Source organism: Nothobranchius furzeri, chromosome 7, assembly GCF_043380555.1.
Source record: "Nothobranchius furzeri strain GRZ-AD chromosome 7, NfurGRZ-RIMD1, whole genome shotgun sequence".
NCBI classification, from domain to species: Eukaryota; Metazoa; Chordata; class Actinopteri; order Cyprinodontiformes; family Nothobranchiidae; genus Nothobranchius; species Nothobranchius furzeri.
Genome location: NC_091747.1, coordinates 66520831 through 66533871, shown reverse-complemented (window position 1 = coordinate 66533871; position 13041 = coordinate 66520831). Strand labels below are relative to the sequence as shown.

Below are 13041 nucleotides of genomic sequence, written 5' to 3'. Positions count from 1 at the left end.
AGCAGGGGGAGGGGGGAGAGGGCTGAAGCAGGGGGAGGGGGGAGAGGGCTGAAGCAGGGGGAGGGGGGAGAGGGCTGAAGCAGAAACTACCGTTGTTAAAAGAAATGTGTTTAACTTTGAAAATGTGGGCGCAATTTTAATTGTCAAAAACTCCAACGAACCATTAGTTCATTTTGCTCAAATAGAAATAGAGGCCTGTCTCTAATTCTGGCCCTCCTTCCAATAAAGGCCTGGAGCTTGATGAGCTTGAGTCAAATACAGGCCCGGGCCTCTATTAGAGGATTTACGGTATAGACAATTTAGTGGGTTTCTCATCCTGATGACGAATATACAGACTAATAAACAAGTGTCCCTGTGTGTGTACACACACATATCTTATGTCTTATAAGATAACTCAGTGTAGGTTTGACATTCAAAAGGTTTTAGAAAATAATATTATGCATTAGTACTTGTGTTCAATTAAATGCAAAACTAAATCTAATAAATAAATTTTTGTTTTGCTTGCAGAATATCAACATGCAAATAATTTGTCATCCTCAAGGGGGTGCTGCAGCACCCCACTTCCCACCGCCTTGCCCAAGATTTTGAATAAATTCAAATTATATTTGTCACATACACAGTACGAAATGCAGTGAAATGCCTTAGGTGTAGCTGTTGTTTTGTACCTGTGAAAGATGAAATATGGGATTTTTCTGATTTTTTCTCCATTAATTCAAGTTCCCAGGGACAAAACACTAATGTAATTGCACCAAATGTACCTCCGTAACTTCCTCCCAACCACACCTCTCCAGGTCTCTGCCGTTGCCAACATGAGTGTTAAAGTCTCTTAGCAGAACGAACCGTTCTCAGCAAAAATTCACTGCAAGTTTTGATATTTAAGCAGATCAAAATGAACCCGAGTGCCTGTTGTCATCCACATGTCAGTCAGGGTTCAGGAAAGGTCACAGCACTGAATCTGCTCTTTTAATGGTTTTTAATGACACGTTTTTAGCCTGTGACATGGAATATGATGTTGTTCTGCTATTGCTGGACTTATCTGCAGCTTTCGATACAGTCGACCACGAAGTCCTTCTGGACCGACTACAGCATTGGGTGGGGATAACTGGGCAGGCCCTCCAATGGCTTCGCTCTTATCTTCAAGACAGGACATTTAGTGTTCAGATGGGTGAGGTAACGTCACCCAGTGTGAAACTTCGTTGGGGTGTGCCACAGGGCTCTGTCCTTGGTCCTCTCCTATTTGCAGTTTATTTGCTTCCTCTTGGAGTCCTCCTTCGCCAGCATAATATGAAATTTAATTTCTTTGCTGATGACTGCCAGATCTATCTCCCTCTTCGACGTGGGGAGGATAGATCTGTTTCTCCTTTACTGGATTGCTTGAAGGACATAAAATGCTGGATGGCTTCTAATTTTTTGCACCTAAATGAGAGCAAAACGGAAGTTATAATACTTAGCCCTGGCAGAAGAAATGGCTCTGGTGCTGATACTGACCTTGGCCCATTGACACCCTATGAAAAGAAAATGGTCAGTAATTTGGGGATTAAAATCGACTCAGCACTTAATCTTGACACTCATGTAAATACAGTGGTGAGGTCCTGTTTCTTTAACCTGAAAAGACTGTCCAGGATCACGCCTCTGCTGTCCAGAGCTCATCTGGAGGCTGTGTTGCATGCCTTCGTCCTGTCCCGGCTGGACTACTGCAACGCTCTGTCTGCTGGTCTGGCCCAGTGCACGGTTGCACGGCTCCAGTTTGTGCAGAACTCTGTGGCTAGGTTCCTGACAGGCACTAGATGTCGAGATCACATTACCCCAGTGCTGGCTGCTCTGCACTGGCTCCCGGTAAAATATCGAGCTCAGTTTAAAATCTTAACTCTCGTTTATAAGGCCCTCCAGAGCAGTGCCCCCTCGTACATTACTGCGCTTTTGAACAGGTATGCTCCATCTCGGTCTCTTCGCTCAGCCGAGCAGGAACTTCTGGTGGTCCCCCGGTCGAAATTTCGATCGAGGGGTTGTCGTGCTTTTTCTATTTTGGCTCCAACTCTGTGGAACGAATTGCCACTGAGCATTAGCAGGCTCCATCCCTTCAAGTCTTTAAGACGCTTTTAAAGACTCATTTTTATCTGATTGCGTTTCAGCGCTAGGGTCACTTGAATTGCCCTAACATTATGGTTTTAACTATTCTTCTTTTTAAACCGGATGCTTGATTTTATTTTGTCCAACATTTGTTTTTTTATCGATTGGTCTTATTCCAATGTCTCTTATCTGTAATGCTGTTTGCTTGCTATTTTATGATTTCATGTTTTTATCCTGCTTTTATGCCCATGTAATGGGAATGTTTTTCTTTTAATGATGTTGTTCAGCACCTTGGGCTTCGGATAATGTTGTAGAAGGTGCTATACAAATAAAATTTGATTGATTGATTGATTGATGTCACACAACCACACCTGTGATCTTAATCATAACTGTTGCTTCCCAACATCATTGCATCATGATTCAGCTGGAAACAATGGGAACAAGCTTCTGTTCATCATCATGGTAACACACTGGATAGCCTTTAGGTTACAGGAAAACCAGCAAAGTAAGAGAAGCAGGAAACCAACTCTTCAGTTTCCTTCATGGTTGAATCTCTTCATGAGTGTTTTACTACAAAGAGACAAAACAAAAGTTTCTGCTCACCTCATTTTCACGCTCCAGTAACCTCCTTTATCCTGGATACGGGCTGGGGATGGGGCCAGAGATGGGAATTACACACACACACACACACACACACACACACACACACACACACACACACACACACACACACACACACACAATGATCCAGTTCAACAAACGGTTGTAATGTTTTGATTGTACTGCAGCAGCGCTGGCTGTGGACAGACACTAGATGGTGGTACAACACCGTGGCTGTGTGTGATGTCCCTGTGTGTGTGTGTGTGTGTGGGAGGGGGGGGGGGGGGGTAACATGTCCCTCCTGCTCTTTGTGCTGTGTTAACTGGTCTGAGAACAGATCTCTGGGATGCTGGTGTGCACTGGATGGCTATGAGCCACTACACCATGTGATGTTCCTCTACAGTCAACATTGTCCAAACTCACATGTGAGTGCCTCCCTTTCAGCTGTGTCATGGAGCTGTAGATGTGGAAATCCACAACGGAGGCTGACATAAACTAAAGGATCTGAAACCACGTGTCACATGTCTCCATCTGTCTCCCTCCCTGGTTCCTGGGACAATGGACAACCCCAAGGCTGGCCTTGGGAGGGCCCCTGGTCCTTCTGGGTGACATCACAACAGTACGTTGGGACCGCAGTAACAGCTGTCAGGAGTCATGTGGCTGTTTGTGTCTGAATGAAGGTGTAGGTAATTCAGGAAGGAACAGACTGAGGAGCTTCTGTGGATGGTTAAGCCGTTGTGCTTCATTCCTTCGGATCCAGATCGTGGGGAAGAACCGGGGGTCCTCCACAGAGAAGGGCGTTCCAGTACGTGACAGCGGACCAGCATCAGGCCTCCAGGGCCACACTGGTTCTGTTGCTTCTCCATGTGTATCTACGTGTAGCTGCAGCGGCTCTGGTGCAGTCTGAGACCGGGGTGTGACTGTAACACAGGACTCGCTGTTAAAAATAACCTCATCACTGCTTGCAGAAGTTGAGCCGAGGAGGACGGGCTGTCTGAAGGAACCTAAAAAGGTCTCCGTGGGCTCTGAGTGTGAGGATGTGCCTGAGATGATCTAAAAACTGTTTCCTGCTCCAACATCGATGTTTAGTCAGACGTGTTTACTAATCCTTCTAAACCAACTAACTAAAACATCCGTCCACGTTTACTTTTGCAGTTCCAGCCCGGTTGTTTGAACCGTTACGGCCCCGTTGCTCGGTAAACATCCGGTTTACGTCCAGGCGTAGGCGGGGCCAGAGTTTTAACCTTTTACCTTTTTATCCTTGAACTGCTTCTTTTAAAGTCTCACCCGGGTTTTTATCACATGCAGCCCTTTGAGAACTCCCAATATAAAGGTTAAATTCATTATTATTATTATTAAACAACCTTCTACAGGAGTTTCGGGGGGGGGGGGGGGGTCATACCTGGACGTAATGCTTTTATTTTGCAAGCACTGTTTTGTGCTCATTGTCTCCAATCCCAGGAATGAGAAGGAAAATTGGGGCCGATTGCTATAAATAGTCTTAAGTGCAGCCATACATGGGGTGGAAGGGGATCAGCATTCCTCAGACGAGAGGAGAATATTTTTGTTACCATCAGCAAGTGCTTCTGGAGCGGCATCAGGCTGGTCTGCCTCCGCTTCGTGCTGCTGTCATCTCTCAGGGTAAGTCGCCTTTGTGAAGATTTACTTTTTAATGTTGCCGTAGTGTTGAGGGGAGGCTCAGAGTAGGAGGACAAGTTATCTGGTGTCATGTTGGGGACATGAAGATGTGTCGCTAAGTGAAAGGACCTATCTGGGATCTCAGAGCAGGACACCAGGAGGTCACCGGCTCCTAACCCTAACCCTCTACTCCGCCTGTAGAAATGTGTTAGATGAAACGAGAAGCGTGCAGTTATTTCCCTCAAAGCTGAGAGAGAGTGGATTCTGCTCCAGGGCCGTGTCTTCAGGTTGAGAGCAGCAGGAGTGTGAGCTACCTGTAGGTGGCTGAGCTCGGTAACAGGCTGGTTCTGGAAGCCTCAGGAGACCCAGCATGTTAGTGAACGGTTCATTGTGTCTGTTTGCTGTAATGTGCACAACGTCCGTAATGATGGAGTGCGTTAACACGATGCTTGGTGACCCCCCTCCCCTGGTGCTCCCGGTCAGGTCTCCTTGACGCGTCCCCATCATGGCCTCCAAAGTCACGCCGTGGTATAAGAAGACGCACGTGGGCCAAGTTCAAACCGATTTTGCCTATCATCACAGTAAACACGTTGTCACGCAGCAGACAGAAAGGTAAAGTCCCTGCTGCTGCTGCTTCTAACCCAGGTCTGCAGGTGGCGCTCTGCTTTCCGGCTCTTCGTCCGTTTGTCTCAAATCGTCTCATTAGAGTTAGGAGGAGGGTGTTCCCACCTGGTGTGTGAAAAGAAGAATCAGGCAGGATTTACTGTTCAGTACAGAGGATTTATCACACTGCATCTGTGTGTTATTACTGCGTTTAGTGTCCTGATAAAACAATAGTAACAGAAGCTCAGAGCCAAGCCCGAGCCAGAGCTCTGCTGCTTTAGCTGAAGAGGGACATGTCTGTGCATCACTGCATGCCCCCCCCCCCCCCCCCCCCCCCGGGTTACGGCCATCACCTGTTTAATGCTGCGCCGCCCAGGTAAGTCACTGCTGTAGGAGAGCTTCGGATGTCCTGCTTGGTTTCTAAGAAAACATCTGGATCATAACTGAGTACCATTCACTAGTTCTTAAAATAAGTGGATTTATTATCCACCGTCAGCCTTTAGCAGTGATCTTAATAATGCGTATCGTCCAATAAGAACCTTCCTACAGGCAACCTGCATGTGTGAGAAGTCACTCAAAGCTGATTTTCTGTTTGTAAAACGGTTTAACAGGATTGTTGATGGTTGCTGTTTAGCTGCAGGGTAGCACGGGACACCGGTGGGTCGTGTAAAACCAAAACTTCTCTCTCCTCCACAGCAAATCAAGCTCCAGATCAGTGAGCCAGGTGCAGGCTCAGGCCACCGCGGATATGGCACAACCAGCCTACACTGTGCCAGTCTTCAGGCAGAGGTGAGTTTTAGCTGCTAGCGGTTAGCATCTTGGTTGTACTCACTGCCCTGGCCCTCCATCAGATGGTTTTAATGTTGGAATGGCGCCAGTTTGAAGGAGTAATCGGATCATTTTGGGACTGGTGGTGGTTCATCAGGCAGTCTGTGACATCACGGTCACATCCTGGCTCAGTTTCTGAGAGCCACAGGAGATGAACTCCAACCAGGGGCAGGGAGCCTGTTCCTCTCACACAGGAAAAGGCATGTTTGGGTTGTAGGCATTTAAACTCTAGACTCGATAAGAGAGAAATCACTTCTTAAGAACTAAACTCTGTGCTAGCTACACGGAGAGACTGGGTGTTAGTGTTTTCAGTCCAGAGGAGGAGGGAGACCTCCTGGATGGGGAGGGGCGGGGCCTGAGAAAGGGTGATAAATTCTGAAGCACATGAGGATATATTCTTCTTCTCTGTTTCCACGTGTCTAAATGATCCCGTACCAGACGTCGAAGGGCAGAACTAATCATTCTAACGAGTATAAAATACCATTTTAATTACATTTAATGTTCAAATTTAGTTAAAAAACACTAAATACCTCAAATAGTGTTATGTTGAGGTTCTTTTTCCAAAGGATGCCACAAAAGGAGATATTTTAAATGAAACACTAAATGCTACATAGTCTGAAAGTGAAAATGTTTATGTTTCTTCCTTTTCCTGCTGTTCTTTTGCTCGTCTGTACGTTTTACTTCAGGAGGAAATACCTGCAGGTAAAATGATGCTCTGCTGCGTTTTACGTCAACAGTAAGGTGGGAGGTTTAGGGTTAGGGTTAGGGTCAGATCAGGTGATCCGTGGCGGTCCGAGCCACCGCGGTGCGCTCTGGCAGCACAGAGCCAGAGAGAGGGAGGAGCTGGTTTCAGACTAGATCTGTTTAGCTTAACGGGACTAGCTAAACCACAGCCCAAGAAGCTCAGAAGCCTGTGTGTTCATCAAGTGGGTCAAAAACCAACGGTGTTTAAGGGAATTAGCGCTAACGAGCTAATAACGCTAATACAACTCCTGAAACATAAACCAGGTCCGTATAACCGACGTAACCCTGTCCTCAACAAGCACATCTTCATCCACGCGCTCCGCTCTGCAACAGCTGATGCTGGTGGAAAACACTCACGCAAAAGTGTCGGCCATGTTGCTCTAACTGTCGAGCTCCTCGGCGATGTCATCAGCGAGAACATCCGGTTAGCCGGTAGTCATGGGCCAGAAGGACACCGTTCAGGCGCTGGCAACGGCTCAGCCGACCTGAAGGGATGGAGCAGCTGAGAGAGCAGAAGGCGTGGCTAAAACCTAAAGAGGGAGGTGACCGTATGACGTGGTCACCAGCTCCAACAAGGAGCTGCATGGTGGTTGCCTCACAGCGAGATGGTTGCAGGTTTGAATCCTGGCTGCAGCCTTTCTCCCACTGAAACATGCCTCCCTACTTGTGAGTGGGTGTGTGACTGCTAACGTGTCTGTGACCTGATGAATGCTGGAGTTCGTTCTCAGTGACTGAGGATGAGGAACGTTGTTGTGATGGTCAGGAAGAGCTGTTAGAGCTGCCACCGCAGTGGTGCTGCAACATCTTCATTCTTGAGGCAAAGCTGCTAAATTCCCACATTTCCGACGCGCTGAGCTGCATGTGTGCAGCTTAGCTCAGCCGCCGCTCCAGTCCAAGTCAGTGACCGTTACTTGGTTGTCGTGTTTTAGGACTGCTGAGGAAACTGAAGAATACCAGAGAGTGAGCTCAAATGTTGGAAGAGGACTTGCCGTTATCCAGGAGGAGCTTCACAGGATGAGGATGGCGACCAAAGCTCAGGTGGACAGCCTCGCCATCCAGAAAGAGGTGAGGAGCCAACGAGACGTAAGATGAGGTAGAGCTCTGGTTGTTCTGATGTATCTCAGGAGCTCTGCTTTAGCAGTAATCTATTACTCTAAAGGTCCAGGCTGAAACATTCTCCCTAAGTTCATTTGTTGTAAATGAGACTCAGATTGGTGGAGACTGCATCGCTGAACAGTTCAGTTCTCACCAACCTGAACGCTTGTTTCTCCGGTCATGCGGTCTTTTGTAATGCATGCTCAGGCGTTTCTCACCTCCCTGGAACACAAAGTCTGGTTTTAGTTAGCCTTAAACCAAGCAACCCTCTTTCTGCTGGGAGCTTGTGGGTTCTCCTGCCAGCTCCTGTTGTAGTCTAGGGTTGGTTTCCTCTGTAAAACCCATCATGCAGGCTTCTGCTTTCATTAATGATTAGATTTATGACAGAATAAAACATTTATTATCTGATGCAGACAAACTCATAGGTGGTAAACTTCATGAGGAGGCGTTGCTTGCTCCAGAACTCCGGCTCCGTTCGGTCCCAACCTGAACCTCCCTCTCTCTGCAGGTTAAGGATATGATGGCCAAGAGGGTGGATCTGCTGGAGGGACTTCCCAAGATGCCAGACTTTCTGGTGGCCCTGAGGCCTCACACGGTGTGGGAGAAGACCCCAGTCAAGCTGTTTTGCACTGTGGAGGGCAACCCGAGACCTATCGTCCAGTGGTCAGAAAGCACACATGTTAGAGCTTTAGGTCTGAAGCAGCAGCTGTCAGATGGTGTAACACCACCCAGTTCCAACATTAGCTGTTGTTTGGACACATAACGTGGTGATTATTACAAACGGTGTGTAAATCCAGCCTGGCAAGCTGTCCTACATGTGTGTAGTCTGGTCTGCATGTGCCAGACAGCGCTGCACCACAGCAGTGTCACGACTCACCGCTACGGAGGTCCTGGTGGTCCGCCATGCGCTGAACAAGACACGACCACGTCCTGTTTCTAAATAACAGACGTAAGAAAAGCCCAAGTCTGAAATGTCCAAAGTTGATGCCAAAGCCGTTTCTAATGAGCGCCATCTTTGTAGTTTTTCTGCATCACAGCTCTAGCCTTAAACCCAGCCAACACACAGAGTGCTGTGACTGGCCAGACTCAAAGCTGTTCAGGCCAATGGTAGACCTGCTGAAGCTCGGGGGCGGGGCTAGACCCACCTGCAGCGTAAATCTTTAGCTGCTGATGCGGTTGGTCTAGACTTCGGGGCTAGTGGGAATGGTGGACCGCTGTTGGCTGAACTGGATTGTTTGCAGGTACAAAGGAGGCGTGCCCATCGACCCACCCAACACTCCAGGAAAGTACAAGATAGAGAACAAGTATGGAGTCCACAGTTTGATCATTAGCAGGTACTTAACCCACAACACTCTGGCCCTGACCCAACCACTATTAAACAATGAAAACATGTTCAGTCAATGAAAAGGTGAACGCTACCGTTAGGTTATAGGAACATGAGAATTTGAAGTTGTCATGTCTGGGACGGCTTGCCCTGCGACGGACTGGCTCTCTGTCCAGGGTGTGCCCCGCCTGATTGCCCATCGACCGCTGGAGATAGGCACCAGCCCCCCCGCGACCCTACATGGACAAAGCGGGTTCAGACGATGGATGGATGTCTGGGACGGCCCCACCTTGGTCCGGACCCTTCATGCTGGGTTCTGCTGGGACATGGGTCTGAGCCCAAACCTAGCTCCAGTGACCCCAGTAGTCCTCTAGACTATTGTCACCACCCAGTTGGTTGTCTTTAACCAGAACGGGCCCGTGTGCTGCTGCTGGACTGGGAATAGCACGTAGCTCCGCCAGCTGCAGCAGAGGCGTTTCCTCATTTGTGGCCGTTTTCGGGGCTAATCCAGCGGCTCTGGAGGCGTTGTCGTATCTGTGGGTTTCCTCTCGCTGCCTCTGCTGAAGTCAGCTCGGTGCTCTGGTGCATCTGTAGGCTGCTGCTGTTGAGCGCTGCCGCCACCTAGTGGCTGGATTATCATTCACGCACGTAAAGATGCTAAATGATGATGGATCCTCCATCCTCTCGCGTCCCTCCTGACACATCCCCACGGGGAGGGGGGGTGCACTAACTGTGAGCCACTGTTCTTTGCTGTGTACTCTGGTTCTGTTAGCTTGTAACTGGAGGCTCTTTGAGTCGCCCTCCATCAGATGAAGGTGGATTTACCAACCTGGGGTTGGGGCGAGCTCCCACCTTGAGTGGAGGAGTTCGGCATCTCGGGGTCTCGCTCACGAGTGAGGGTGAGGGGGCAGATATACCGGTGGATCGGGGGTGAGCTGGCGCTATGCCAGACAGGGACGCTTCTGGTTTACGGGTTGGTCTTCGTTCCAACCCTCTCCTAAAAGAACATGCTCCATAAGATGGTGGACACGAGCGGCTGAGGTGAGTTTCCTCTGCAGACCTTAGAGATCTGAGCTCAGGATAATTGTCGAGGTTAGAGGTGGAAGTCAGTGCTCTCGGTGGAGATGTATGCTTCTGGAGAAGGTTTCGTTCTGCTGTCGTAAAGTCCGTCTGCAGGGACGGAGCTGGCGTTCCTCCACCGCTCCTCTCCCTGACGTCTCAGGTTTGCAGCCCGGCCCCACAAGACCCCTCAGCTGTTGGTGTTGAAGTGCTGACCTTTGGATCAGATGAGCTCTGAATTTGTGAGGCTGCATGTGCTCCGAGTTTCTCTCTGAGGCCCGCAACCGTTAACGATAGGAACGGCTGTGTTTTACACAACATCCGTTTCCTCATGACTTTTCCACTCATAGTGCCAGAAGCCTCAGGCACGGTTGGTGAGACTGCCTCCTTGAGGGGGTGGCACTAGCGTTAGCCCCCGGCAGGTCTTAAAATAGTCCTGTGGGGGATGGAGGTCACATGTCCTCCTGCTCCTCTTCAGCAGATGTCAGATCAGATCAGTGTCCAGGGGAAACCCGATCTGTGCTGGGATGGGTTCAACTCCTGACCTAATCGTGTGGAGAAGAGCTTTGGGGGATCAAAATAGCATTGAGCACAACATTAGAAGTAAGATCTCACCTTGACTTTGTGATGGGACCGACTCTCAGAGGTCCGGAGGTCACTCAGTTGAGGCGGCCATCTAGAATGAGACTGCCCAGAAGTTAATGACACGGTTAGCTAGCAGGCAAACAGCTGCTTGAGTTGCTGGACGCCGTTGAGCTGTACATTGTACCGGTCACAATAATTAGATCAGACACAGGTCCAGACCCGAACAGTCCCAAATGGAACCCATAAGGGCTCAGAGATGACTGGTTCTGGTTCTGAAACACTGGTTTGACGTGACTGCATGTCAGAGACACTCTCACAGCAGTGGGTGTTTGATGGGTGTCCACTCTGCCTGATCCTCTAGGTGTGTTGTCAGTGATACTGCCGAGTACAGCGCCGTGGCAACCAACCAGCATGGCACCGTCACCAGCAAGGCTACAGTTACCGTCAAGAGTAAGCCTGTCTGACTCTCGCTCTCACGGAGACGTTGCTGCTCTTTGTAAGTGTGTGTTTGTGTCCCACGCAGGAGCGTCCGGAGCTGCAGAGTCCTGCCAGCTTGGTCTGGGTAAGTAAGGGGAACAGTTAGGTCCAAAACAAGCCAGCGCTTTGTCCTTGGTGAACATTCACACACAGCCACATAAGCACAGCGCTCTCATTGGTCCATTTAGAAATATCCAGCATTTCAGCTTCGGTTCAGTCATGACTTCTCTCCACTCGGGCCAGGGCCTCCCACCCAGGTTGGGTCATCCAGGGCTCCTAACCAGCTTGGTGGGGTCGCTTCCAGCTCCAACACACCTGACTCAGTAGCTGAATCTCCTGCAGAAGCCTGCTGAGTAAAGCCAGGTGTGTCGGAGCAGAGGAGCACCTGAAACCTGCTGAAAAGGGGCCCTGGACTGCGTCGGCCAATCAGCTCTGCTACTGACGTCATGAAGTCAGACTGGACTGAGCGTGCTCTGCTGAATCAGCTCGGTCTGCAAATGCGTAATTTATCTCGGTGATATGGTTTCTTCCCATCACCTCCATCTTTCTAGCAGCTGCAGTTACCATGGATACGAAGTAAAACCACAGTGGCTGATGGTGCTCTACCTGTTGTTTTCCAGTGCCCCATCTGTCTGAGATCCATCCCAGTAAACTGGAGGTGTCCCTGCTGGAGCGGTTCCCGGTTAGTTTTGGAGTGGAGGGCAGCTCCATCAGACTGGTGTGTACCATGGTGGTTGTTCCAGACCTCCCCAACGTGCCGCCCTTCACCCAGTGGTACAGAGATGGTTAGACATCTTTTTGTTTAGTGCTGTCCACAACTCCTACCCGATAAATATGTTTGATTGGAATTCTGGTCTTCACTGCTTCTTCCATCTTCCGACAGATAAACTTCTGAAACCCAGTAAGCTGGCAGAGATGTCCGTGGGTGGAGGTGCAGCTTGTCTCACTCTGCCTCATCTGGCCAAGGATGACGAGGGCCTCTACACCTTTCGTATCTTTACTAAAGATGGCACCGCCGAGCACAGCGCCTACCTGTTTGTCTCAGGTAGGGCTAACGTTAGCTCTTACGCCATAAATATGTATTACTGACCCAAACCACCACTCAAAAACGGGTCATGTGGGTCTCTACTGCCTCCAGAAACACTGCCAAGAACCTGTCCATCGCTTTTTAGCAGCTGTTTCCCAAAACAAGCTGTTTCATCAAGTTCCTGTTTGTGATGTCACAGTAAGGGAAGTGAGCATAGCCTGCCCCCCACTCCCCTTACTGTGGGAGCAGTGGTTCTACTCCGAGTCCCCCAGGTATCGGAGCTTCTCCACTTATTGACCCAAATGATGTCATGCAGCTCAAGGGACCGCCCCCTTCACCCTGAAAGACCGTTTACACACGCTGAAACTCTAATAAAGTTTCCAGTTTCTAGCCTTTTATTGCGTTCTTTAGTTGTGTCCCGTGTGCAGGTGAGTCGACTGGAGGTGGTGAGGATCCACCTGCAGGCCGATGGGGACGTTTAGGAGGTTCTTTAATGGGAAGCACGCAGACTCTGAAACGAAGGACAGACAAGGAACACAGAACTGGGAGGGTTTAAATACTCAAAGAGCGACTCGTCTTCTTTAATATAACTTTGGTGCAGACTTTACGAGACGTGTTGTCTCGCCCCGGTGTGACCCCGCTGACCCCGCCAGCGTCAGACACCGGTAGGGTTTTATCAGCTCCGGTGGATTACGTTCATCTCGTTATGAATCCAGCGGGATGAATTCTGGCAAAGTCGGCAACGTGCTGACATCGGTGAGCAGGATTGGGGTTAGGCAGCAGCGGGGAGAACACAAGCTAAAGTCTGTAAGCTAGCTTTTGTAAATGCCGTCTTCTATGGGCCCCACCCAAGGGGGCTCCACCTGTCTCAGGTCTGAGGGGTGGAGTCAGCTCCTCCCATGGAGAGGCATTTAGGAATATTCCAGGTTTATTTCCCTGCGGCCCTTACACACGGCCAGTAGTCTGTCTAAACCAAAGGCTCGCCACTTTT

General features: G+C 49.5%; 1 protein-coding gene across 5 annotated transcripts in view; it reads left to right on the top strand.

Annotated features, from left to right (window-relative positions):
* The first annotated feature begins 3501 nt into the window (after positions 1 to 3501).
* Positions 3502 to 13041, top strand: part of myom2a (myomesin 2a) — a 35810-nt gene continuing 26270 nt past the window's right edge. For 2 of the 5 annotated variants that reach the window (XM_054751891.2, XM_070553586.1), the window contains exons 1-10: positions 4157 to 4311; positions 4792 to 4920; positions 5608 to 5700; positions 7413 to 7548; positions 8087 to 8241; positions 8820 to 8912; positions 10908 to 10996; positions 11070 to 11108; positions 11644 to 11808; positions 11907 to 12068. In XM_054751891.2, coding sequence (XP_054607866.2) covers positions 4814 to 4920; positions 5608 to 5700; positions 7413 to 7548; positions 8087 to 8241; positions 8820 to 8912; positions 10908 to 10996; positions 11070 to 11108; positions 11644 to 11808; positions 11907 to 12068 — 1039 coding nt within the window. In that variant the 5' untranslated portion in view covers positions 4157 to 4311; positions 4792 to 4813. Of the gene's footprint in view, positions 3683 to 4140; positions 4312 to 4492; positions 4681 to 4791; positions 4921 to 5607; positions 5701 to 7412; positions 7549 to 8086; positions 8242 to 8819; positions 8913 to 10907; positions 10997 to 11069; positions 11109 to 11643; positions 11809 to 11906; positions 12069 to 13041 lie in introns of those variants that run through there. The other 3 variants (XM_070553587.1, XM_070553589.1, XM_070553588.1) reach the window with 3 other exon arrangements.